The sequence below is a fragment of the Gracilinanus agilis genome, chromosome 3, assembly GCF_016433145.1.
Source record: "Gracilinanus agilis isolate LMUSP501 chromosome 3, AgileGrace, whole genome shotgun sequence".
Classification (NCBI taxonomy): domain Eukaryota; kingdom Metazoa; phylum Chordata; class Mammalia; order Didelphimorphia; family Didelphidae; genus Gracilinanus; species Gracilinanus agilis.
The window spans coordinates 91,319,459-91,345,327 of record NC_058132.1 but is presented as its reverse complement, the minus strand read 5'-3'; the positions used below and the strand labels follow the sequence as shown (position 1 = coordinate 91,345,327).

Sequence of the window (25,869 nt, the reverse complement as noted above, 5' to 3'; positions counted from 1 at the left end):
AAGCAAATTCTTGCAAACTAGAGGGAAGTGGGTAAAAGCTTAGTCCCCTGTTAGATTTAAGGATCCTAATCCTCCACCTTCATTACCTTTCCTTACCTTTCCTCAAATGTTTTCCTTAATACTTATTAAATAGAGTTTTGCCTCCAAGTATTGTTATTCTCAGCAATTTTACTAGGCCTAAAATAGTTACATGAAGCTTCCAACTACAAGCAGTGAAAAGATACTGTATTCAAATTCCTCCCCCTCCCCCACTTAACATTCCTTTATTAACAGTTCCTGGCCATTTTTACTTACAACATTTGTTGCAACATTATTTGCAACATTCTGATACAATAACAATGGAGAGATTAACTAGAATTTAATGGTGGAGGGACTTGAATCCCTCACCAGAAGGAGATGTTTGTTATTGGATTTTGAAGAATCTTTGAAAGTTTCTGGTGGATGAATTTAGGAATTGTGCTTCTTTTCCCTACTTAACCTATTTTTGGACCTGTGGCCAAGAGAGTGCTTGAAGAAAATGAGAGAATGAATGCTATTGGCTCTGCCTGCTTCTTCCTTCTCTTTCCCAAGCCTCCTCCTGTTTCATATTAGGTACCCTGCTAGATAATAGAAGACTAACCACTTCCCATGATCAGTCAAAGAAGAAGGGTGATGCCCAGAAGACTTGGGCTTAAGAAACCCAAAAGGAAATGAAGCCCTGATTACTACAGTTCAATATTGTACACAGAATTCCTGTGTCTTTGATTGTCATAAAGTTTCAAACCTGGAAGGGGTCACAAAGATCATCAGATCCAATTCCCTCAATTTGCTGATAATGATTAAGGCCCAGAGAAAGAAAGTACCTGGCTCAAGGTGATAGTTAATGTTTCAGAAAGAGAATGTATGTAGTTAAGTATTTTCATGGAGTTTATATTTCATTAATTAATGTTTACATATTCCTGGCTTCTCTTTTATTTTCCCCATAAACCATAGTTTAGGGGTGAAAAAGCTAAACTCCTTGTAAAGATGGGGATATAATGTCCCAACTTTCAAAAGAGAGAAGGACGTAGAGCCTACATATTCTAGGCTAATGAGTTTGGCTTCACTTCTAGTCAGAATTCTGGAACATATTATTAAAGGGATGGTTTTTTAATATCTAGAAAAAGTAATAGTTAATCATAGTCTCATTAAAAACAAAGCAAAATCAGACTAACTGCATTTTTAAAAAAACAATTATTAGACTGATAGATTAGAAGAAAACTATTGACTTAACATTACCCAGTAGGAGAAATCATAATAGTCTTATGCTATCCTTTTGAACAAAATAGGTAATGACTCCATGAAATGCATGTGTAGTTATGTGAATATATGTGCTATATCATAGAACTTTTGTGGAGAGCATGCTTTGTAAATGTGTTATTATTATTAGGAAGGGCTAATGAAGTATGTTCATGGGAATACTGCACTATTGGGGTTACTGGAATATGGAGAAAACTCTTCCTGCCTGTGGGATGGACTGGTAGAGCTTTTGGAAAGTTTTAGTTGACCATGTGGCTATTTGGTTTTATTGGCCTTCCCCTGCAAGGAGGGTATCCAGACAGGGCCTATTCTCTGGTTGTCTTGCTAGGGAACTAGATCAGGACACTGCGATGGGATAGGTCATTCCTACCTACTCACTCATCTACCTATCTCAGCGAGTGCTATAGTTTGTTGATGGGGGAAATTTACTAGACAGGAAGGAGCTTTTAAACTGCCAGAGTCCTCATATACTGAAAGTGGAAACCTGTGCCTACCCAATGTTTGTTGTGTCCTTGCCCCCATCTCCACCCCATTTTCGGGGCCAAAGATATGAAAAGGCAAGTATTTTTGAAGGTTTAGTTCAACCAGCTTTACTTTTTCTCTATTTCTCTAGGACTTCTTGGGAGCAAAGCAGACCCCATGCTTTTGTGGTATCTAAACTTCCTTAGACTGATTGTGCCAACCCCCTTTCCGATATTCCCTCAACTCAAGCCCAGCCTCTAGGAAGAATAAGCCTAATACAGTTTCCTCATTTTGTTTATACCATAATTTCTACTGTTTTTAAACCAGAACCTGGAAGGTGGCAGTTGGACAGGAAAAGGTGAAAGTACAGTAGAAGGAACACTGATCTTGGTATTAAGAGATGTAGGTTTGGGTCTTGGTTCTGTTTTGATTCATCTTATAAATATGGATGGGCCTTTTTCCTTCCCTCAATTTTCATTTTCTCTTTATGAAACACAGGGGTTAATTAGAACTGATGGTCTCTAAATTCTTAACTTCCTGACACTTAGAGCTATTTAAAAGTGGAAATGGCTACCCAAGGATTAGAACTTTCCCTTCAGGACCTCGTTTTTCTCATTTATAAAATGAGGAGGTTAATTAGAAACAATGTGGCCTCTGAGGGGTTAATTTCCTAACAAGTAGGGATATTGAAAAGTAGAAATGAGCTGCCATAAGAGATAGTGAATTCATCCTCACTTGGGGTCTTAAAGTGAAGACTTTGAGAACCCCTTGCCAGGTATATTATAGAGACATTCATGGGTTGCACCAGGTGGTTTCTGAGATTCTTTCCAATTCTGAGATTCTGTGATTCATGTCTAGCCTTTCAGTACTATCCTTACAAGTGTTATTTGAGGGAAGTAAAGTAGCAACTTCATTGAGAAAGAAAATCAAGGCAAATAGAGGGTAAGAGAATTAAACCAACCTAACAGGTTAAGAGTTTGTGTTAGTTTCTTATCATATGCTTCAAGAGGGCAATGACTAAGACTTACCTAAATTTATCTCCTTACTGGTGAAAACAGTAATTTGTCTGTAGTGCACACATAATAAATGTTTACTGAGTGAATAACTCTTGGTCCATAAAATCTGGAGCAGTCATTTCTGTGGCAGCTCGCAACCTTAAAGTTGTTGTTCAGTTGTATCTGACTCTTTGTAACCGCATTTGAGGTTTTCTTGGCAAAGATACCTGAGTGGTTTGCCATTTCCTTCTCCAACTCATTTTACAGATGAGGAAACTGAGGCAAACCAGGTTAAGTAACTTGCCTGAGGTCACAGAACTAGTGTGACCAAAATATCTTACAGAGACCCTGAATTCAAAGTGTCTTTAAGGAAGCATTTGGGAGAGGGGAGAAGGATTTATGGAAAAAAGTCAAACTTCTTTGCCTTAGTGATATGGGAAAGTGTATGGACTGACTGGATGTGTATATGTGAGCCTCAGTTGTTAATACCAGTGACAGAAGTCATTTCTTTTCCCACACTCAGCCTTGCTGAACTCAGGGGGATCTAGTTCCTGTTAAAACATGGAAGTCATTGAAAGCATGTGGCTATGACCCTTCTCAAGCCAGAAAACGCAGATCATCTGTTTCTATACACTCTTACTGTCTTCACCCTGACTCCAAAGGCTTTGTTTAGAAGGTTATGGAACTGTTAGCTTGAAATACTATTTCTTTGATATAGAGACCTTGGGTCTACACACTAAGGAGAGAGTTTTTAGACTACCTAGCTAATAATAACTTACATTTCTTAAATGCCTTAAGGCTTACAAAGGAAGTACTTTTTTCCTCACTACCTTTGTAAGTAGCATAAGGTTTATTGTCTTCATTTTCCATATGAGAAACTGAAGGCTTAGAGGGATTAAGTTACTTGTATAATTTCAGGGTCTGCTAGGTGACATAGCAGATAGGATAGCTGGCCTAGAGTGGGGAAGAACCAAGTTCAAATCTATCCTCAGACATTTAGTAGCTGTATGAACTTAGGTGATTCACTTAGCCTCCGATTGCCTCAGTTGCCTCAACTTTCAGATGTACACTTCAGCACCCCCCTCATACGGTTGTAATGAGGATCAAATAAAATAATATTTATAAAGAACTGAGCATAGTGCCTGGTACATAGTAGATGTTTAATGTTTGTTCCTTTCCCCATTGTATATGATATTTTAAGGCCTTTATCCTCTGCTTTTATCTGTTGGATACGTAGCTGAGGGAGACTGTCAGGTGCCAGCCAACAGGTGTACTTCTTGTGTAACCTGGGGGACAGTAAAGGTTGGCATTACTTTATCTTCCCCTTCTGTCCCGGGGTTGCTCTTCTTGATAGTGAGAAATGCTATCTTTACCCATACCTGCAAGATAAAGGTCCTTCTATACATGGAATCAGCCTTTCATTTATTTATTATTTGTTTTGTTTTGTTTTGTTTGTTTGTTTGTTTGTTTTTTGTGGGGATCTATGTCCCATGGAATTTATTTTTTATTTTATTTTAAATTAATTAATTAATTTTATTTAGAATTTTTTCCCCCAGCCTTTTATTTTGAATTTCAACTCTGTCACTTGTTTACTTTATGATGTTAGGCAACTCATCCCCGCCAAATCCCTATCCCCCTGGGCTTTAGGTTCCTTCTCTGTGACATGAAGGGGACTGGATGAGTTAATTTCTAGTCTTAACAGTCTGTGATAGGTTTAGTTACACTTGTATCACCACTCCTGTGAAGGAATGGGAAGCCTTTGGGCTGTCTAAGATGAGATAATCAGTGCTACTGCTCTAGGTTTCTACAGGGTCCTATATAAAACCTGATAAATGAATACCATAGATTTAGTTTTCTAGGCTGCCTCTGATTTCTTTCTCCATAGCTACAAACTGGTTATTCAACTCTAACTCAACTAGTCTTGCTGAAAAGAAAGGATTTGGGACAGAGTCATCCTTCCTGGGTCAACCATAAACTAATTATAGCAGAAAAGACAAAAGAGGCTGCCATCCCAACTGCTCTGGGCTGCAGAGCCCATTAGAAAGTAGGAAGAAGTTCTACATGGGGCTTGGGGTTGAGCCATGACACTGAAAGACAGTCTCTCCCTGTCTCTTTCCCATCACCCTAGGGAGCTCAATGAAAGGCATCTTTATTGAATTAAGAGACCTAAACGGTCTTTGTTGAAAAAAGGCATCCATGAACCACTGGAATCTTGGGTGGTTAGGTGTCATCAGACTTGTATCCAAACCACTTCAAAGCTCAGAGAAAGAAGAAGTTGGCTGGCTCCTTGTGCTTTGAAATAAACATATCCAAGAGAAATGTTTATTCTGTTGTATTGGCTGTTTAGAAATGTCTTTGCTAAGTATATCTTAAAGTCAATTAGTTAGACTTCACAGTCATTATGTGCTGACATAACACCAGGGGAAAGACACAAAATGTTTTCTTTCCCTGAAGTGCTTCCTGACCTGTCATTTTAAATATTCAATTTTCTACTTTTCCTTCTGTTCCAAAAGAGTCAATATCTCTTGGATTCTTGCCCTTCAATATCTCATTTATCAAGCCTCAGAGGTGATTCTTCAGAAATGAGAAAGCAGTTGCTGTTGCCTGCTGCCGCAATCAGCAACCAAGGCCAGTTATAGCTGTGTTTTTCACTAAGAGACTCCAAGGGAGCAGGGGGCTTGAAGGTGGCCAAGTCCTTGAGGGAGGCAGTCCTAGGGTTAGGCCTCAGATGTCCCATAAGAAGACAAAGGGCCCTACTGTGCCCAAATTTAAAATAGCTCAAGAACATTGACTAAAAAGCCAAAAGGAAATATCCCAGAGCAGATAGGATGTGATGGTCAGACTCTAGATCCAGCCTTTCTGAGATTTTATAGAGATAGGTAGTTAGCAATGTAAGGGGGAAAAGGGGCTTTTTTTTTGTAGAATATATTAAAAGGTGGTCACCAGAGGGTTGAACAATTATCAAACCTCAATTAAGAATAATCTCAAGTCAAAATTGACTTTATGGAAGTTTATTTACAATTGAAAAGAGGTAGAACAAATAAGGAAATAAGAATCTAACATAGTAGGTAAATTACTACAATCCTCTAATTAGTCTAGGTAGATCTAATTAACCCTCAGCCAAGAGTCAGAGGGCCAGAGCCCAAGGAGGTGAATGAGGCAAAGCTTCATTCACAGAGTCTGTTAAAGTGAAGTTCCTTAAGAGAAGTTCAGGAAGATTTATGTGGACTCTAAAGAAGATATTGAAAGCAGTCTCACCAAGGTCTCACTGTTCCAGCCAGCACTCCTCCATGAACCAGGAAAACTCAAAGACTCTGAAGAGCTCCTTCACCAGTAGTCCTCTTCACCAGAAGACCTCTCTCCAGCAGAAGAACTTCTCCTTATAAAGGGGTCACTTATGTGTCACTTCCTGTGCTTTCCCCCTAGTTTGCATGTTCAATCACAATAGACACTTCTCATAGGACTGCCTAGGGGGCAGTCAGTTGATTCGAATTCGTCACCCACTCTAGCACATGTGGGTTTCGGACCTCCCAAAATTGGGAGGTACTCTCACGTTTGGTGATTAAATCTAAAGATGGATAGTGTAGACTTAATCTAATTGTCACAGCAAGGGCTACATCCATCATAGCAGAGCTGAGGCAAACATTGAGTATAAGGAGTAGGTTTAGCCATTCAATCAGTAGTAATCACTAGGCCTTGAAATTTGGTACCTTCCCTTGAGATGATAAATTTTTTTTTCATACAATTAGTATCATTTTCCCTCTTTATTTTCCTGTTGGATAGGAAGAGCTCAAGGATTATTCCACTAGTTCTATCATTAGAGATCCTTAAGGCACAAATAAGTTATAGGTTTTTTTTTTAACCAATTAGAACCCCCTGAGGGAGGCAACTTGTAGCTTGCTGCTAACTTTTGTCTGCACTTTAGGAAGGGCTCCTCTTATCACAGGAATCTACCTACCTATTCCTATTCCATCTTGACTTAGGCTATCTATAGTTTTGAATCACTGGCACCTGGATTGGTGCCTTGAAGGCAGAAAAGGGGATAAAGGAAGAGACATCACTGGTTCTCATACCACCATGGCTTTTGTTCAGGCTGTTCCATAGGGAATCAAAGAGATGCTGTTTCATCATGTGTTAGTCCTCTGGTCTAGCTTTTCCCTTTTGCAAGGGACCTTTCTGGCCTGGGAATAAGGGGTGGAGGGCAGAAAGACTCCACTCCTTTCTGCTCCCTCCACCTATCTTCAGGTTGGGTTCGTCCTGTCTTCAGAGATAGGAAATAAATGCTATTACATTAGCTCTATGCACTGGTTCCATTTCTTGAACTGCTTAACACCCTGAAACCCTGAGGCCACACCTCTAGTGATGTTAATAATCCTCCTGAATTCATCTAGCGAAGATGAAACAATTACCAACTCATCATACTCTTCTTGGCTCAATGATCTTGAACCCTCAGCCCTTATTAAGTAAACTGTTCTATACTGCCACTGTTCAATCCAGTATTCCCATCTGTAAGATTTAAATTAATATCCAATAACTCCAGGTATTATATCTTATAAAGTTTATTAATAATCACTTGAAGTAGGAAGAAAATAAACTGAAAGAAATAGAAGTTCAAACCTAATTATCTAACAAAAAGTAAACCCACATGTGTAGATTCTCCTGCTTGGCATAAAGCCAGTTTTCCCAGCCACAATCATGAGAAAAGAGCTAGAGGGCAGAGCTACACAAAACTAATATCCTCCATACATTATCATGTAACTCGAGAAGGAGCACGGGAAGCTGGGATTTAGAGTCCTGGGGAGCAAAATTCTACCCACACAATCCCCCCCTGTGATTCCATTGGGAAATAAGCATGTAGAAATCTCCCAAATTTACATGTCTAGTTTCCCCAATGAATCAGTACAAATAACCAACTTATATATCTAAAGATCTCTAACTAGAGGTACTTCCTAAGGGGAAATTATAATAATTTGGGGATAAGAGAGAAATAAAAGAGAAAGAGAACAAAATCAATGATTGCTAGGAGCATTGACGAAAAGCCAATTGGGGGCAATCCCCTTTGGCATAAGAGTTTACATTCAAAATAAATGCATTCAACTCCCCACAGTTCAATCCACTACATCCTAAAATTCATTCTGAATCTTTTGGTGCAGTGTGTGGTTTCCTCAGGCTTCTTTATGGCACCTTCTCCAAGCAATTCACTTTTTTGATTCAGGGAGGTAGCAACATTCTTATCCTAAAATTACTCTCAAATAAGGAAAAATTGTTATAAATCTAGAATTTTATGGCAATAATAGAATCCCCCCTGAGAAGGACGTTGACCAACACACAGATCACCCTGGGATACATGGCTGCGTTATGAGGTATATGGAGAGAGAGAGAGAGAGAGAGAGAGAGAGAGAGAGAGAGAGAGAGAGAGAGAGAGAGAGAGAGAGAGAGAATATATAAAGTAACTTCTGAATGAAACATAAAATATCAGTCTCATGTGTAACAATTCTAAGTAAGGAAAAATAAGCCTAAAACAGGTCCTTGAATCAGGGCCTGATTAAAGTGATTCATGTCCCATGAACCTGTAGTAGAAAATAGGCACTTACCGAATCAGCAGCCAGAACTATAGAAAATTGCCACACTATGAAAGACCGAAAAGGGACTAGATTTTGAAGCAGAAGAGAAATATGATTCCCTGATCTGATTTTTTCCCTTTGTTCTCAGGGATAGGGGAGCCAAAATGGCAACCAAACTGAAGTACTTCGTAGAAGTTTTGATCTGGCACAAGGGAATCCTGTGTCTGACTTTGCAAACAGCTACTTCCTCGAACCCAAAATAAATCCTTTGTCTTGACACAGATTCTCAAAAGTCCCACCAGGATTGTTTGGTCTCCTTGATCTTGTACTTTTTGGCACTGTATAATGGCTCTTTTGTGATCCCTTCTTCTGAAATCAGACACAATTATTAGTCAGAGTCTCATAATATTAATCAATGGCAGGTTTCCACAATCTAAAACTTAGGGGTATGCATTAATATTTGGGCTAATGGATATTGTAAACTTCTATTAGTGCAAAATAAAAAAAACCATTAATACTTGTTGCTTGTACTACAAGTACAAACAATAAGAGAGGAAGGAAAATTCAAATATCCTCTATTGCATATAAAAAGAAAAACAATAATAAAAAATTTAAAAAATAAAAAATATATAGTTCACAATCAGTGACACACTGTGTGCCAAGGAGAGACACAATATGAAGGTTTCTCATTCTAAAATGAGATTCATTTCTCTTTTAACTTGGCCATGATCCACAGTGTGAGTGCACATGATTTTCACCAATTAATAGCTTTTTAAAACAGTAGTACAGTAGCTAATGCACATTCAAAGAAGTACCAAAATCCTGAAAATCATAAGAGATTATAAAATTCTCCAAAGGTTACTGATACAGGTTGTAATCAGTTTGATGGAGTACATTCATCTTCTATGTGAGAATTAACAAAGGCAAAAAGGCACAAAAGGTCATATAGGCAATATGTGACCTTGGTGGATCTAGTGACGAACCCAGTATCCATAAGGACTTATGGCCAAGCCATGGAAAGGATTTGCCCAACTAGACTATGGGCTTTTACAATCGTATTATCTCTAGTCCAGGCATAGGACAGTACAAATAAAGATGATAGGATGGTGCAAATAAACAGTGTAATAGAAGATATAGCTAATAGCCAAAACACAGTAACTTAAAGTGGCATTGTAACAGAATAGATTAGATCAATATGTGAACTTAAAAACAAAATAAAGTCTTAAAACAAACAATCAGCAAATACAATAAGCGTGATAGGATACAGTCACTCAGTGTCAGTAGAGGGTACTCTCTTTACATGAGATCAATGAATCCAAGAGTCCTTTTCTCCAATTTTGATAGCTGTTGGAGTGGTTAACAGGACTTGGAATGGACCTTCTCTGGCAGGCTAAGTTCCCCCAGTGCACTGGAATTTCTTAATATATACCAGTGATTCTCAAAGTGGGTGCCACCTCCCCCTGGTGGGTGCTGCAGTGATCCAGGGGGGTCGTGATGGCCACAGGTGCATTTGGGGGTGGTGAATAACTGTAAGAGTGTGGTGGTAGTATGTGACAGGGGGCACTAAGTAATATTTTTTCTGGAAAGGGGTCAGTAGGCCAAAAAATTTGTGAACCACTGATATACACCTTGTCTCCTGGGTGTAGGTCATGGAGTGAGAAGTCTATAGGACCTGCTTGTATAGCAGCTCCAGATTCATGGAGTTCTCACAATTTGATCTGTAAATCCTGTATATTTGAAGTGATAGAAGTGTCTCCCTCTAGTCATGATGTGTATGCAGAAGGAAAAGGCTTAGCCTGGATAGGGGGTTGTCCAAAAAGCATCTCAAATGGTGAGATGTGTAGATCTCCCCTGGACCTGCTTCTAAGATAAAATAGGGCCAGAGGGAGAATTTCAGGCCATTTAAAATAAGTCTCTGGGGGCAGCTGGGTAGCTCAGTGGATTGAGAGCCAGGTCTAGAGACGGGAGGTCCTAGGTTCAAATCTGGCCTCAGACACTTCCCAGCTGTGTGACCTTGGGCAAGTCACTTGACCCCCAATGCCTACCCTTACCACTCTTCCACCAAGAAACTGATACACAGAAGTTAAGGGTTTAAAAATATATTTAAAAAATAATAATAAGTCTCTGTGCACAATTTGCCAATCATAGTTTTAAGATCTCTATTCATTCCTTCAACTTGGCCTGAGCTCTGAGGATGATACAGTACATGGAATTTGGGAGTGATCCCTAGACAAGAATATATCTGAGATAAAACTGAATCAGTAAAATGAGTTGCACTGTCTGAATCAATATGTGCAGGCAGGCCAAAGTGAGGAATAATTTCTTTTAAGAGCACCTTGGCAACAAAAGCTGTTGTTGCCTGGATGATAGGAAATGCTTTTGGCCATCTGGTCAGTTGTCTAAGACTAGACAAAATTTGTACTGTCCAGGCTTTGACATAGTGATAAAGTCAATTTGTAGGTGTTCAAAAGTTATGTAAGCCAGAGGACACCCACCAAAAGCTTTTCCATGAAAGGTGTGCTGATTATATGCTTGACAGGTATGGCAGGCTGCACACACTTTAGAGGCAATGGTAGTTATACTAGGGGCTATCCATACTCTTTTAACTGAATCTACAATGCCCTGGATACCAAAGTGACCATTTTTGTAAATGGATTGGGATATTTGGTAATAAAAAAAAACTTCTAGGGAGTAGGGGTTTTCCTTCAGATGATATCCATATTCCATTTATCAATTTTGCTTTAAATTTATGCCTCCATTTTCCCACTCTCTTTTCATTATAAGAAAGAGACAAATTTAATTCATTACTAGTTGCCCAATGTTAAAATTAACTCCGGCCCTTCTAAAGCTGCTAGCTTTGCAGTGGTATCTTCCAGGTCATTCCCCCTAGAGACAGGGTCAGTGCCACCTGTATGGGCAGAGCAATGAACTATAGAGCTTCAGGGACCTGAATGGCAGAAAGAACTTCATTAAAATTTTCTGCATTGATGATACATGTAAAACGAATCGTGTGTCAGCTAAGAGAGGTTAGGGAGGTTAGGGGGGTTTGGGGAGAGGGAAAGAACATGAAACATGTAACTATGGGAAAATATTAAAAATAAAAATAAAAATAAATTTCTGCATTTGCTATACATTTTCCAGCTGATGTTAAAAATCCCCTTTGAAGCCATAGCATACTCACTACATGACATATTCCAAAGGCCTTCTTATCTTTGGCAATTATACAGGCATGCTTCATAACTATCAGTTCTCCACCTTGGGCACTTATATTTGAGGGCAGTGAAGCTGACCACAGAGTGGCAAATTCTATGACTACAGTAGCTCTAGTGTAGCATATGCCATCCTTTTTGAAAGAAGAACCATCAGTGAATAAGACTAGTCTGGATTATCTAAAGGAATGTCCAGGAGATTATCTTGAGGTTTTTCTGCCATGGACACTAAAGATTCACAACTGTGCAATGGTTCTCCTGAAATTAGTAAAACAGGAAGCAAGATTTCAGGATTTAGAATAGTACAGCATCATTACCTAACAAATTACCTCATACCTAGCAAGTTTTTGATCAGAAAATGCCTGTGTTCTATGTCTTAACAACAATACTTCAATTTCATGTGGGCACATTATGGCTAATGGGCATCCCAAGACTAAATCAGCAGATTTAGTTACCAATAAAGCTGTGGCTCTAAGACATGATGGTGCTCCTGAAGCTATTGGATCCAGCTGGGCTGAATAATAAGCAACTGGACAATGAACAGGTCCCAAAGGTTGAGTTAAAACAACTGAAGTTACCCTTATCTCTCTTAGTGTACATACAAAGTAAATGGGTTTTTGTAATCTGGAATGCTTAGAGCAAGGGCAGACAGTTTTAGGTTAGAAAGAGCTGACAGGTGTTCTGCCTCTAATTTAAGCGGTTCAGGGACTGAATTTTTTGTTGGTGCTATAAGGAATTTAGTGATTTCCTCATTGCAAGGGATGCACTGCCTACAAAACCCTGTTGCTCCAAGAATTGCCCTCAGTTGTTTCTTAGTGGAGGATGCACTCAATTTCTCAATATCTTCAATGTGCTTAGGGGAAATGGAGCAGGCACCAGCAATTAAAATATACCCTAAATATTTCACTTTGGGGAGATACCACTGAAAAAGCCTTTGAGACTTTGTGGCCTCTCTTATGCAGCTCGAAAAGGAGATATTTGCTATCTTCCTAGCATACTGTGGCATTTGGTGAGGCTGAGAGTAAATTATCTACAAAGTATTAAACAGCTTTCCTTAAACTTTATATTTGCTAAATCTTGTGTTAAAATCTGTGAGAACAACATGGGACTGTACACGTACCCATGGGGCAAGTGACACCAGGTCCATTGGGAACCTTTCCAGGTGAAGGCAAATAGATTCCTGGAATTCTCATGAATAAAGATTGAGAAGAAAGCTGAACACAAGTCTACCACAGTAAAATATTTTGCTGTGCTGGGAATAGAGGAGATAATTGTGGCTGTGTTTGTAACTACAGGATGTCTCTTTATGACATGATTATTTACAGCCCTTAAATCCTGGACAAATCTATAGAGTTTTTCCATTGGGGCCTAATTTTGGCTTTTTTACAGGTAGGATAGGTGTATTATATTCAGATTTGCATGGAATTATTATTCCTTGCTCAATAAATGCCTCTATCATTGGGATAATTCCCTCAATTGCCTCTTTTGATAGAGGATAATGAGGAATGGAAGGAAGTAGAGCACCTTTTGTTTTGATTTGAACAGGAACAGCCAATTTAAGTAGGCCAACATCAGAAGATGATGTGGCCCAGAGAGACTCAGGTATGTCAGCTGGAATTTCAAAGGCGGGAGGCTCCTTCATCTCCTGACTGTCTGAAAGAAGTACAGGAAGCAAAGTTAAGGATTCCTCAGGCAATTCTAGTGACATAAAGCTGTCTGGAGAGCAAGTTATTGTGGCTCTAAGATTGCATAAAAGATCTCTCCCTAGCAAATTTATAGGGGAGCTAGACATTAGGAGGAAAGAATATTCTACAGATAAGGGTCCCACAGACATCGTTCAAGGGGAAAGCTTTGTGACCTTTATGGGTGGCCCTGATACCCCCACTACATTTAGCGAGCCAATAGAATTGCATTCAGAATCAGTTTTGCTCAGCAATACTGATCTGGATGCTCTAATGTCTAAGAGGCAATCATAATACGTGTTTCCAACTTTTAGGGTTACATGAGGTTCATCATGGGGGGGGGGCAGGAAATGGACTGGAATAACTGGCGTTAAAACATCAGGGTCTGGGAAATCAAAGGTTTCACTCTCTGATTCCAGAGTCTTTACTCCTCCCTCATACTTTCATAAATAAAGATCCTTGGCCAGTTCTCTGGAATACCCCACGCTGAGGGGCATTTTTACTCTGAGTATAGTGTGGACAAACCATTTCGGGTATTTTAGTGTGAATTATTGGTTGCCTCATTTGGATTATCATTTCTGTAATTGTTATTTATATTTGCCTGATTCTGTTTCCTATAGTTCATCATTTTGTATCCCTTTTTCCACAGAAGTGATTGATCTTTGGATTCCTGCAAGGGGGCTATAGCCACTCCATGATTTTCTTTCTTTTTTTTTTTCAATTTTCTCCTTTAAAGGTTTTATTTCTTTCCTTAATTATTCCACTAAGTCATTGTTCTCCTCATCTTTCTTTTCATGGCTCTTAAAGACATAAACTGCTACTCTCCTTAATTCCTTGAGATCCATAGAGTCCCAGTTTGAGCATCTAGTCTTAAAATAGTCTCTAACCACTTTACAACAATTTTTAACAAATTGTCTTCGTAATTTTATAACATCCCTTTCTCTGCACAGATCCAAATCTATGTATCTAACTTCCAGCTCAATAAGTCTATCCATAAACTGGGAAGGATTTTCCTCTTATTTTTGCTTAAAATTTTCGAACTTTGCCCATGTACCAGACCTATCAGAACAAGTTCTCATTGCTGTAAGTAATGCTTCTCTAGCCTGGCATAGTTTTAAGTAATTAAGATTTAAATTAATATCCAATAACTCCAAGTATTATATTTTATGATGTTTATTAATTATCACTTTAAGTAGAAAGAAAATAAACTAAAGGAAATAGAAGTTCAAACATGATTATCTAACAAAAAGTAAGCCTATGTGTATAGATTCTCCTGCTTGGTATAAAGCCAGCTTTCCCAGCCTCAATCAGGGGAAAAGAACAAGAGAGTGGAGCTACACAAAACTTATATCCTTCCTACATTAGCACATAATGTGAGAAGTAGCATGGGAAGCTGGGATTTAGAGTCCTGGGGAGCAAAATTCTATTCCTACACATCCCCTGTAACCCAGCCTCCTCAGTGTTACACTTGTAATGTTATCTACCCCATCCACTGTTATTTCTGGAATATATGCTCCATATAGAACAAACTTGCTTTTATCTTAAATCTTTTCCTTCCCTGTTCCTTTTATTTTCTGGCTCTCACTGAGACCTGGCTCCCTCCTGATGACACAGCCTCCTTGACCATCCTTTCTAGCACTGGTTACGTTTTTCCTCATTCCCCCCAACTTACTGGTCAAGGTGGGCAAATAGACATTCTCCTTGCTTCTCATTACTACTTCCAAGCTTTCTCTCTACCTCCATTATTCAGTAGTTTCTCATCTTTTAAGGTTCACTCAATCCACATCTACTACCCAATCAAAATTCTGTTAGCTATGTCTACCAGCATTCAGGATATTTTCCTTATTTCTTTTCTGATTTCAGTGCTTGGTTCTCTAACTCCTGTCCTCACACTAAGGACTTCAGTGTACATATTGATATTCTTCAAAAATCTTTACCTCTCAGTTCCTCAGCTTGCTCATTTCTCATGACCTATTCCTTCACCTCACCTCACCTCGCCTCACCTACACCCAGAATTGGTCATATTCTTTCTTGATCTTGCTATTGCCCACAAATGTTCCACTTCTATGTTAATGGACTCTTAAATTCTCTTCTCTGGATCATGGTCTATTGTTATTCCACCTTTCTCTCTGTCTAAAAACCTCAAATTCTGATTTTCATCTTTACTGTGACCTCTAATAACATGACCCCTTAGTTCTTTCTGAAACCTTTACTGCTATACTGGCTACACTCTCTTCCATTCCCTGACTTGACCTCTTAGTGAACCAGTTCACCTTTACACTGTCTTCCTTTCTTGAGTTGCCTGCCTTCTTGCATTATCATTAGTCTTGTACTGCCAGACGTTAGCCTTGGATTATTCTCACTATCCATTGACTTCATTCCTACATATATGCTGCTAAGCAAAACTGGATAAAATCATGCAACCATGCTAACTGGATCCACTGAAAAAAATTATGCTAAATAATCTCAATTGGTCTTTTACTGTAGTAAGGTAATTCTTTTACACTAACTAAACTGATTCACTATCTCACTCACTTATAGCAGCTTTTTATCCCTTCTCAAACTTCTTATAGCTCATCCTCTCAGCTCAAAATCTTACTCATTTTTCACTGAAGAAAATTGAGGCCATCATTGAGAGCTACTTTTCATTTCCTCTTCAACTCAAGTCTCCCAGATACTTTTTGCTGCAATTTCCTCCTTCACTTGAGACTTACATAATGAGATAGCCCTTCCTCCTTGCCAAGGCCAACCCCTCTACATGCACAACTGATCCCATTTCAACTCACCATCTTCAACAGATTGCTTCCTTTCTTTCCTACTTTCTCACAACTTCAATCTCTCCTTGTCTATTGGCCTATAAACATGACCATATCTCTCCCAACCCCTCAAAACCCACTTGATTCATCCCATCTCTGCTATCTATTGTCCCTTATCTCTGCTCTTTTGTGGCTAAACCTTTTGAGAATGCCATTTTCTGATTCTTTTTCCTCCACACTTATTAATGATTTCTCTTTTAGAAAATTACCTTCTGTCTTAGAATTGATACAAAATATTGGTTCCAAGATAAAAGAATAGTAAGGTCTAGGCATTTGGGCTTAAGTGACTTGCCCAGGGTCATACAGCTGGAACTTGTCTGAGGTCTTTAATGATCAATTATTTGCCAGATCTGATGGCCTTTTCTTAGTCCTCAACATTTTTTACCTTTTTGTAGCCTTTGACACTGTCAATCACTTGTTTCTCCTTGATCCTCTCTTATTTTATGACATGTCTTTCTCATGGTTTTCTTTTCTTTTCAGTCTCTTTTGTTGGATCTACATCCAGGTCATACTCAGTCACCATGAACAATGACTTCCACTGGCTACACCTTTTTCTCACTCTATAGTATTTTATTCATACCCATGAATCACATGGATTCAATTATCATCTTTATGCTGCTGTTTTCCTAAATATACGTATCCAGCCCTAACCTCTTTGCTGACATCCAATCTCATATCTCCAACTGTCTATTGGTCATCTTGAGCTGGATATCCCTGAGGTGTGTAAAAATCAAATAGAAATGAATACATGTGGGCCACATATTGACTTAGAAAACTAAAAATTAATGTTATCTATGTTATACTATAATTTTATTTATTTTGTTAAATGTTTCCTAATTACATTTTAATCTGATTTGGGCTACACTTAGGAGTTTTATAGACAGGCATGAGTAGATGTCTTAAACTCAGCATGTCTGAAATTGAATTCTCTTTCACTCTAAACTATCTTCTCTTCCTAACTTTCTTATTATTGTTTTTTTTAAACCCTTACCTTTTGTCTTAGAATCAATACTGTGTATTGGTTCTAAGGCAGAAAAGTGGTAAGGGCTAGACATTGGAGGTTAAGTGACTTGCCCAGGGTCACACAGCTAGGATGTGTCTGAGGCCAGATTTGAATCCAGGACCTCCCGTCTCTGGGCCTCTTCCTTATTATTGTTAAAGGCACCAGGATCTTCTTACCAGTCTACCAGACTGGTAACCTATGGGTGGTCATCCTTGACTCCTCATTCTTATCAACCATATCTAACCAGTTGCCAAGTCCTGTTGATTTTATCTTCAAGACATCTTTCGCATGTGTCACATTTTCTCATCTAACACTACTACCGCCATTCTGTAGACTGTCATTACCTCTAGTCTGGGCTGTTGCAATATTCTGCTAGTTGGTCTGCCTGCTGTAAGTCTCTCCCTACTTCAGTCCAAGCTCTACTCAGTTGCTAAAGTACTCTTAGGTTTGAACATGTCACCCCAAAATTCAGTGAACTCTAATGATTTTCTATCACCTCTAGGATCAAATACAAAACCCTCTATGTTATTTAAAGTCCTTTATAACCTTTCTGTCCCCTACTTTTCTAGTCTTCTTGCACCCTGTATCTCCCAGGTATTCTGTGATGATCCAATTACATTGGCATCCTCACACAAAAAACTCTCAAACTCTAGCATTTTCACAGACTTCCTCCACATCTGGAATTCTTTCCCTCCCCATCTACCTTTTCCTTCAAGTTGTACCTAAATTCCTACCTTCTATAAAATCTTTCCCAATCCCCTTTAATTCTAATGCCTCTCCCTCTATTGATTGTTTTCAATTTATTCTGTATAGAGTTTGTTTGTACAAAGTTATCTGCATGTTGCTTTCCCCCATAAGATTGTGAACTCCTTGAGAGCAGGGACTAGTCTGCCTTTTTAAAAATCATCAGTGCTTAGCACAATGCCTGGAACTTGTAGGCACTTAATAAATGTTTATTGATTGATTAATTGATTGAAATTCACATAGTACTTTATTTGCACCTATCTTATACTTATCTGTATTTATGTTCCCTTCTTACATTCTAATGGTCTTTGTCTTTCTGGGCCAGTTGTCTTTTTTTTTTTTTTAAACCCATACCTTCTGCCTTAGAACCAAGTTTTGGTTCTAAGGCAGAAGAATGGTAAGGGCTAGGCAATGGGGATCAAGTGACTTGCCTAGGGTCACAAAGCTAGGAAGTATCTTAGGCCAGATTTGAATTCAGGACCTCTTGTCTTTGGGCCTGGCTCTCTATCCACTGAGCAACCCAGCTACCCCCCCCCCCCAGTTGTCTTTTTTATGTGTTTATCATCACACAGTAGACTCTTAATAAGCACTTGCTATTTTTAAATTTGTGATGCAAATGCACAAGTGAAATCCATGATACAATTACTATTATTGTTATTGTGATTATTATTTAGATCAGAGGTGTTAAAATAGAGGGCCACTAATCCATAAGGATCACAGTGGGCTTCATATTGACTTAATTTTAAAATATTATGTTATCTATGTTTTATTGTGTTTTTATTTATTTGGTTAATTGTTTCCCAATTACATTTGTTTTGGAACACTTAGGAGTATTATGAGCCATTATCTGATTATAGATCTAGAACTGGAATAGACATCAGAGACCATCTAGTCTAACCAATCATTTTAAAGATGAAGAAACTGAAGGCCAAGAAATTAGATGCCAAATAGTTCACTGTTGCCAGATGTCAGACCCTTGCCTGAACTTAGTGTCAAGAAAATTCAGAAAGCTCCCTTCTCTCTACCCCAGGTGATCATAAGGGGTAATGACAAACACCTTCCTGTTCAAAGGGTGTGAAGTTTGCTGCCCAAGCCAATGGGCTTTATGGGGGTTGCTGGTCAAGCCTTGGATAGATCAACTTTGAATAGCTGATGGCCTCAGGCCTTTCTGTGAAACAGAATTTTCTCTCCTTTCCTCTCTCTCTCTCTCTCTCTCTCTCTCTCTCTCTCTCTCTCTCTCTCTCTCTCTCTCTCTCTCTCTCTCTCTCTCTCGATGGCAGAACAGAAAGTTCCCTTTGTGTGGGAGGGAGTGGCAGCCAAGGGAGTTCCACAGGTCACCACTTGCCTTTTTGCGTCATGTCTTCCTATCTCTTCAGCCTCTAGCATCAGGCTCTCCCAGTATTGTTCCAGGGAATGGAAATGATCACATACTTAAGATCTTTCCAGTTTATTCTTCTCTGAGAACAAAATCCTATCTTCCTCTCTTGGGTTTTGGTAGGCATTGATCTCTGGCCTTACCCTTTCACCCCTTCTAATATCTGATTCCACCATTTCCTAACTGTGTGATTCTACTTGAAGAAGGTAGCATGGTGTAGAGGACAAAGGAACAGGATTTATTTAGAAGGAAAAGGTCTGGGTTCAAGTTTCTTCCTATTTATTTACATTACCTCTTTGAACTCCAGCTTCCTCCTCTACAAAAGAGCATTAGACAAGAGTGCCAAAAGACCTAGGTTCTAGTCAAAGCTAGAGCATAACTTTAAGCAAGTCTCTTAACTCCTATGAACCTTTGGTTCTTCATTTATAAAATGATAGAGGTGGAATACATAATCTTAAAACGGATTTAGACCTTAACATTTTGTGATTTTGTGAAAATTGGAATCATAATATTAATTCTTCTTGCCTCATAAGGTTGTTTTGAAGAAAGCACTTTGTAGTTCTAAAAGTACTTTATATGTGATCTATTATCATTATTTAATCACTCTTGAACCTCTGTTTCCACATTTGTAAAAAAGGTAACAAAAAGAGGCAGCCGGGTAGCTCAGTGGATTGAGTCAGGCCTAGACACAGGAGGTCCTAGGTTCAAATCCGGCCTCGGATACTTCCCAGCTGTGTGACCCTGGGCAAGTCACTTGACCCCCATTGCCCACCCTTACAACTCTTCTATCTAGGAGCCAATACGCAGAAATTAAGAGTTTAAAAAAAGAAAATAAAAAAAAGGTAACAAAAATACTGTACTATCTGTGACACAAAAACATAATAGGACCCAAATAAAATAAAGGATTTGAAAGCATCCTTTCTTAGTTTTCTTTCTGTATTCCCCAGTGTTTACCATGGTTTGTTGCAGAGTAGGTGCTTAATAAATCTTTGTTGAATGCAAGAATGAGAACATTTTGTAAACCACAAAGCACCATATAAATGGGAGATGCTATTATTATTTATTATTCCTTGATTGAAATCTTTCTGTTAGCTTATTGGTGACCCTGGGTTCTCAGAGGTTATATTAGTGGTATACAAGCTCTGGCAAGTCCTGCAATACTAGAAAATATTTCAGGCCTAGTGATGGACTATGAGTTTGTCTCCCAAGGACAAACTTAACTGTTTGTGGAGAAGTTTACTGAGAATTCATCACCAGGTAATGAATTTTTATGGCCATAGCAACTCATGAAACAATCTACTAATGTGTGGAGGGTATTGGAACCTTACATTAGTGAAGTCAGGATTCATACTGATGAAATTATGAATCCTTGAAATATTGAGCCATCATTAGCATGCTTTTTTTTTCCATCCTAGGGTCCAAATTCATCCCTGGGAACTGGATTTGTATCTTTCTTCCTTTCCTTTTTAGATTCACCCCTAGGACTTCTGCAAGCTCTTAGAATCTCTTCCCCCTTCCTGTTCATCCCTCTGTCTTTGTCCAGACTTGCCTGGTAACTATTGCCTTTGTCTTCATTCATTTATATCTTCTTTGCCCTTTGGTGTTCTGTATAGCTTCCCTCTTGAAACTTGTTTTCTGGTCCCTTGTTTTAAATCAGAACTTCTATATTGAGCACGAATAGATTTCCAGGCTTATTATTATGTTCATTTTCAATGCAGTCCAGCAAATCTGTACTAAGCTCACTTGGGTCTCTACCAGTCCTACCTTAAGTACTATGAAAAGGTGAGTAAAATGTAGTAGTTACTTTTATAGAACTTAGTCTGGTAGGGGTGATATGAGACCTATATATACTTTAAATTTAGTTCACAAGGTTCATGATTTTGTTGGTATATGTCCAGGATTTCCAAACTTTTTAGTCTTAGGACCCCTTTATGCCCTTAGAAATTATTGAGGACCCCCCTCAAAGAGCTTTTCTTATGTGGAATAAATCTATTACTATTTACCAGTATAAAAATTAAAACATTTTACTATTATTATGAAAATAGTTTTGATCTCAAAGACTTCTTTAAAGGCGCATCAGTGAGACATCATATTTTGAGAACTATTCAAAGTTTCCTTTAACTCGCCCAATTTTCAGTCCCTCTATGCCTTGGTAGATAGTCTTCATGAGTTGCTTTGATTAAGAAAAGTATCCTTCCCTGAGGTTCAACCTTCTGATAATGTACCTTTCTTTCCTAATCAAGACCATAGACATCTGGTCCATCTTTATGTCTAAACTTTCTGACTTGGTAAGATCTGCCAGAGTTTACATCCTATGTCCATAGCCTTCAAGAGCACCAGCTCTCCTTCTTACTACTAAGAAGTATCTGAAGAGAACCTTAGTGTAGGAACACAATCACATAAATTAAGTGCCAGGCAGAATATGATTCTTTGCCTACAAGAGGTACAGAATATTGTGACAACTTAGAGGAGAGAGATTATAGAAACATAACAGTAGGTATTTATGAATAACATCCTGTAACTATAGACCTCTATACTGGATAAGTACTGGCCTTCAAGTTTCCTTGGACCATTCTGAAAAAAGGCTTAGGTATGGGAAACTGAAAAATGGTTGGGGGATTCCCTTTAACCCCAGGTGAAAAGAGATGTAATTAACTGTACAAAGGATATTTCACTGGCTCCTGAAAGGATGAGGAAGAGATGATCTGCTTGATCTGTTCTCCCTAATGGCACTTGCCTCTTTTCTCCCACAGTATACAACTGGACCGTGGATGAGGTGGTACAGTGGCTGATCACATATGTGGAGTTACCACAGTATGAGGAAACCTTCCGGAAACTGCAGCTCAGTGGCCATGCAATGCCAAGGTCTGCATGGGATAAAGGGAAGGGAGGGCAATGAGAGGGAGAAGAAGACAGTCATGCCATAAGCTAGTGTGATGGTGTCCCATCTAGCTTGAGGCATTTCTCTGGACTCAGATTTGTCTTTAGAGGTAGTCTTCCACAGAATTTCTTCTTTTCTGTACCATATTCCCTGATCAATCAGAGGACTGGCTCCTGGGCTTCACCTACTCTCCAACACAGATATATTACCTGGTACCCTGTGCCCCTCACAGGAACTGGCCTGGGAGTTCAGTTGATGACTATAACAGCTGCTTAGAATCTCAGGGTTAGATTAGGAGTCTTTAGAAACCAGAAAAAAATTAACTCTAATTTTGTGGGTTATGCATGTAATATAGATTTTGCAAATTGTTATTTTTAATACCCCTCTTAGAGGCAACTTTATAGGATAGAAGGGCTATTGTACTTGAAATTAAAAGCCTCTGACATTATTCCTGGTCCCAGTATTGCCTGGTTGTGTAATTATTGACCATGAGCAAATCAGTTAACTTTCTGATCCTTGGTTTCCTGACCTGAAAAATAAGGTAAAAGAAAATTGCACTGTCTCACAGGAGAGTGTTTTGTAAACCACTCATAGGGAGAGTATTTTGTAAACCTCAAAACATTATGTAAAAGTTATTCATTGTTCCCTTGACCTTAGTCCTCCCCTCTTCTTCCTCCTTTCCTTCTTCTACTCTTCTCTTAATCCTATCTTTTCTCTTCTCTGCTCCTTCTCTCCTGTTCTTCCCTTAGAGTCTTAGGAGCATGGATTTAGATATGCAAAGGCAACCCCAGAGACCAGTCCAATCCCCTCACTTTACAGAAGAGGAAACTAAGATCCACAAAGGTGAAGTGACTTGGTCAGTGTCCCACAGGTAGTCCATAGTAGACTGAGAACTCAAAGCCAGGCAGTCCTTTGGGTCCTTTCTCCTACAGTAGTCCAGGGAGAAGATGAGAAAGACCTGAACTAAGGTAATACTCCATATGAGTACAGGGAAGGGCCATACTTGAATAATGTCCCAAAGTAAAAAAGAGAAGATTTGGCAACTGATGGGGTTTGTGGAATGAGGAAGAGTGAAGATGAAATATAATGGCTTGGAAGGACCAGACCAAAGCAGTTAAGGTACAGGAGCTACTTTCTCTTACCCACTTCTGATTTTCTTTCTGCCCTCCCTATCAAGTCCTCTTATCCCTGCTTTTCCCTTCTTTTATTTCAGTACCCCATTTATTAAACTTACCATCTGCAAGGCACTTCAGTAAACACTAGGGATATGATGACAAAAATGAATAGTCTCTTCCCTCAAGGAGCTTACATTTGTCTCTCTCCTCCTCTTCCTCAGCCATTTCCCCTTCATCCTCCCCATCAGTATCAGGGGAGAGTAATCAGTCAACCAAGGGGAAGAGAAAGGGAAGGGAACAAGTACTTATTAAGTACCTACTATATTCCAGGCCTTGTGCCAAGTACTCCACAAATATTATCTCTTGGTCCTCACAGCAACCCTGAGAGGTAGGTATATTATTAGCCCCATTTTACAGTTAAGGAAACTGAAACAAACAGAAGTTAAGTGACTTGCCAAGGGTGACATAACTAGAGTCTGATCCCATATTTGGAGGCCATCTAGATCTAGGATTTGAATTGGTCTTCCAGGCTCAGCACTCTGTCTACTGTGTCACCTAGCTGTACATATCTGTCTGCACTTATATATTCATGTAAAAGCCTTGAGTTGTTCTTTGAAGAAAGAAAGGAATTTTTAAAAAGTAGGGAGGAGGGAAAACCTTCCAGGTCTGGAGACAACCAGTGTGTATTGGCTCGAAGAGAGAAGATGGAATGTCATGTATGCAAGAAAACGCAAGAAAGCCTGTCTGGATTGCAGAGGGTAATAAGGGAAAGTAATGTATGTAACAGGACAAGAAAGGTAGGTTGGGTCCCAATTATGAAGGACTTTAAAGACTAGTTTATTTTTGAGGCTAAAGGCTATTGGAAACCACTGGAGTTTGATTAGATGAATATCATAGTCAGGTTCTCACTTTAGGAAGGTTCAACATTGATAACTGCAGACAGTGGGTTAGAGAGGAAATTATTTTGGGGGCATGGAGACTAATTGTAAGGCTATTTCAGTAGTTTAGGCAAGAGGCAGTGAGGGGCTGAACTAGAGTTCTAGACGTATGAATAGAGAGAAGTAGATACATTTGAGAAATGTTTTGAAGGTAAAAATAAGATTTTGCTATTGACTGGCCATCCAGGGTGGAGGAAAGTGAGAAGTAGAGTATAACACCTACACTTATAAATTTGTATATGACCTTTAATTTTTCAGGCTTCTTTCTTTTGTAAGCTTATTATGCAAATTAATAATGTTGTTTAAGCAAAACAGAAAGGGAAATATTATGTAATTCCTCCTGTCTACATCTTGCCTAGATCAGAACATGAAAATGTTTTCTAAAATGAAACAGAGGGGCAGCTGAGTGGCTCAGTGGATTAAGAGCCAGGTTTAGAGATGGGAGGTCCTGGGTTAAAATCTGACCTCAGACACTTCCCAGCTGTGTGACCCTGGGCAAGTCACTTAACTCCCATTACCTAGCCCTTACCACTCTTCTGCCTTAGAACCAATAAAAAGGAGGCAAAAACCAGGCCATCCCAAGTAATTCACAGACTAATAGAGAATATGACAAGCAAATGAATATATACAGACAAGCTCTATATTGGATAAATAGGAGATAATTAGATATATAGAGAGAAGTTACTAGTATTAAGGAAAAGTTTGGAAACCCACATGATGTGAAGAAATAGGGAGGTGATAATCTCATTGTATTCTGCCCTGGTTAGACCATATCATAAGTGTTATGCTCAGTTCTAGTTACCACAGTTTTGGAAGGCCATTGATAATCTGGAGCATGTTCATAAAAGAGCAACCAAGGGGAGCAGCTGGGTAGCTCAGTGGATTGAGAGTCAGGCCTAGAGACGGGAGGTCCTAGGTTCAAATCTGGCCTCAGCCACTTCCTAGCTGTGTGACCCTGGGCAAGTCACTTGACCCCCATTGCCTACCCTTACCACTCTTCTGCCTTGGAGCCAATACACGATATTGACTCTAAGACAGAAGGTAAGGGTTTAAAAAAAAAAAAAAAAAAAGAGCAACCAAGATGGTAAAGGGCCTTGAGTTCTTGATTTGTGAAGATATTTTGAAGTAGTTTGGAATTTTTAGCTTTGAGAATAGAAAACTTGAGAAGAAAGAGCAGACCTATAGTTAACACCTATTTTTAAGTTATTGAAGGACCCTCATGTGGAAGAAGGATTAGACCTATTTTGTTTCATCCCAGAGGGAAAGTTTCAGGGACAGATGGGGAGAAGTTGTAAAGCAGTAAAAATTTAGAATTGTAAGAAAACACATCTTAGCCATTAGAGTTGTTCAGAAATAAAATGTACTATTTTCAAAGGTAGTAACTTCTTCATCACAGGAAATAGGATTTGCATCTTCTCTGTGGTCTCTTGGGGGCCTTGGTACCACTTAGCATTTGTTGAATTGAAATTTATTAATTTGAATTTGTTCTTTTTCTCTATAGGTTAGCAATTACCAATGCAACAATGACAGGTACTGTTCTTAAGATGACTGACCGGAGTCACAGGCAAAAGCTACAGCTGAAAGCCCTAGACACAGTGCTGTTTGGGCCCCCTCTCTGTGAGTACTCCCTGGGGACTGGGCTGGGGAGAAAGAATAGCTACTTCCTCAGTAGTGGGAGCATAAGTCCCAACATACATGGGAAGGCAAAGGAATTATCTTGTGTTCTAAAATGGCCAGCAGTTCAGTGTCTTGGGGTGTTTTAGATTCTTAGATACCACATTTCAATCTCAGTTGTATTTCTAGAACA

General features: G+C 39.1%; 1 protein-coding gene across 3 annotated transcripts in view; it reads left to right on the top strand.

Annotated features, from left to right (window-relative positions):
* The window catches only part of STIM1 (stromal interaction molecule 1), a 247,378-nt gene that overhangs the window by 158,649 nt on the left and 62,860 nt on the right, over positions 1-25,869 (top strand). For all 3 annotated transcript variants that reach the window (XM_044668081.1, XM_044668082.1, XM_044668083.1), the window contains 2 exons: positions 21,882-21,993; positions 25,564-25,679. In XM_044668081.1, the coding sequence (XP_044524016.1) occupies positions 21,882-21,993; positions 25,564-25,679 (228 nt within the window). The remainder of the gene's footprint in view (positions 1-21,881; positions 21,994-25,563; positions 25,680-25,869) is intronic.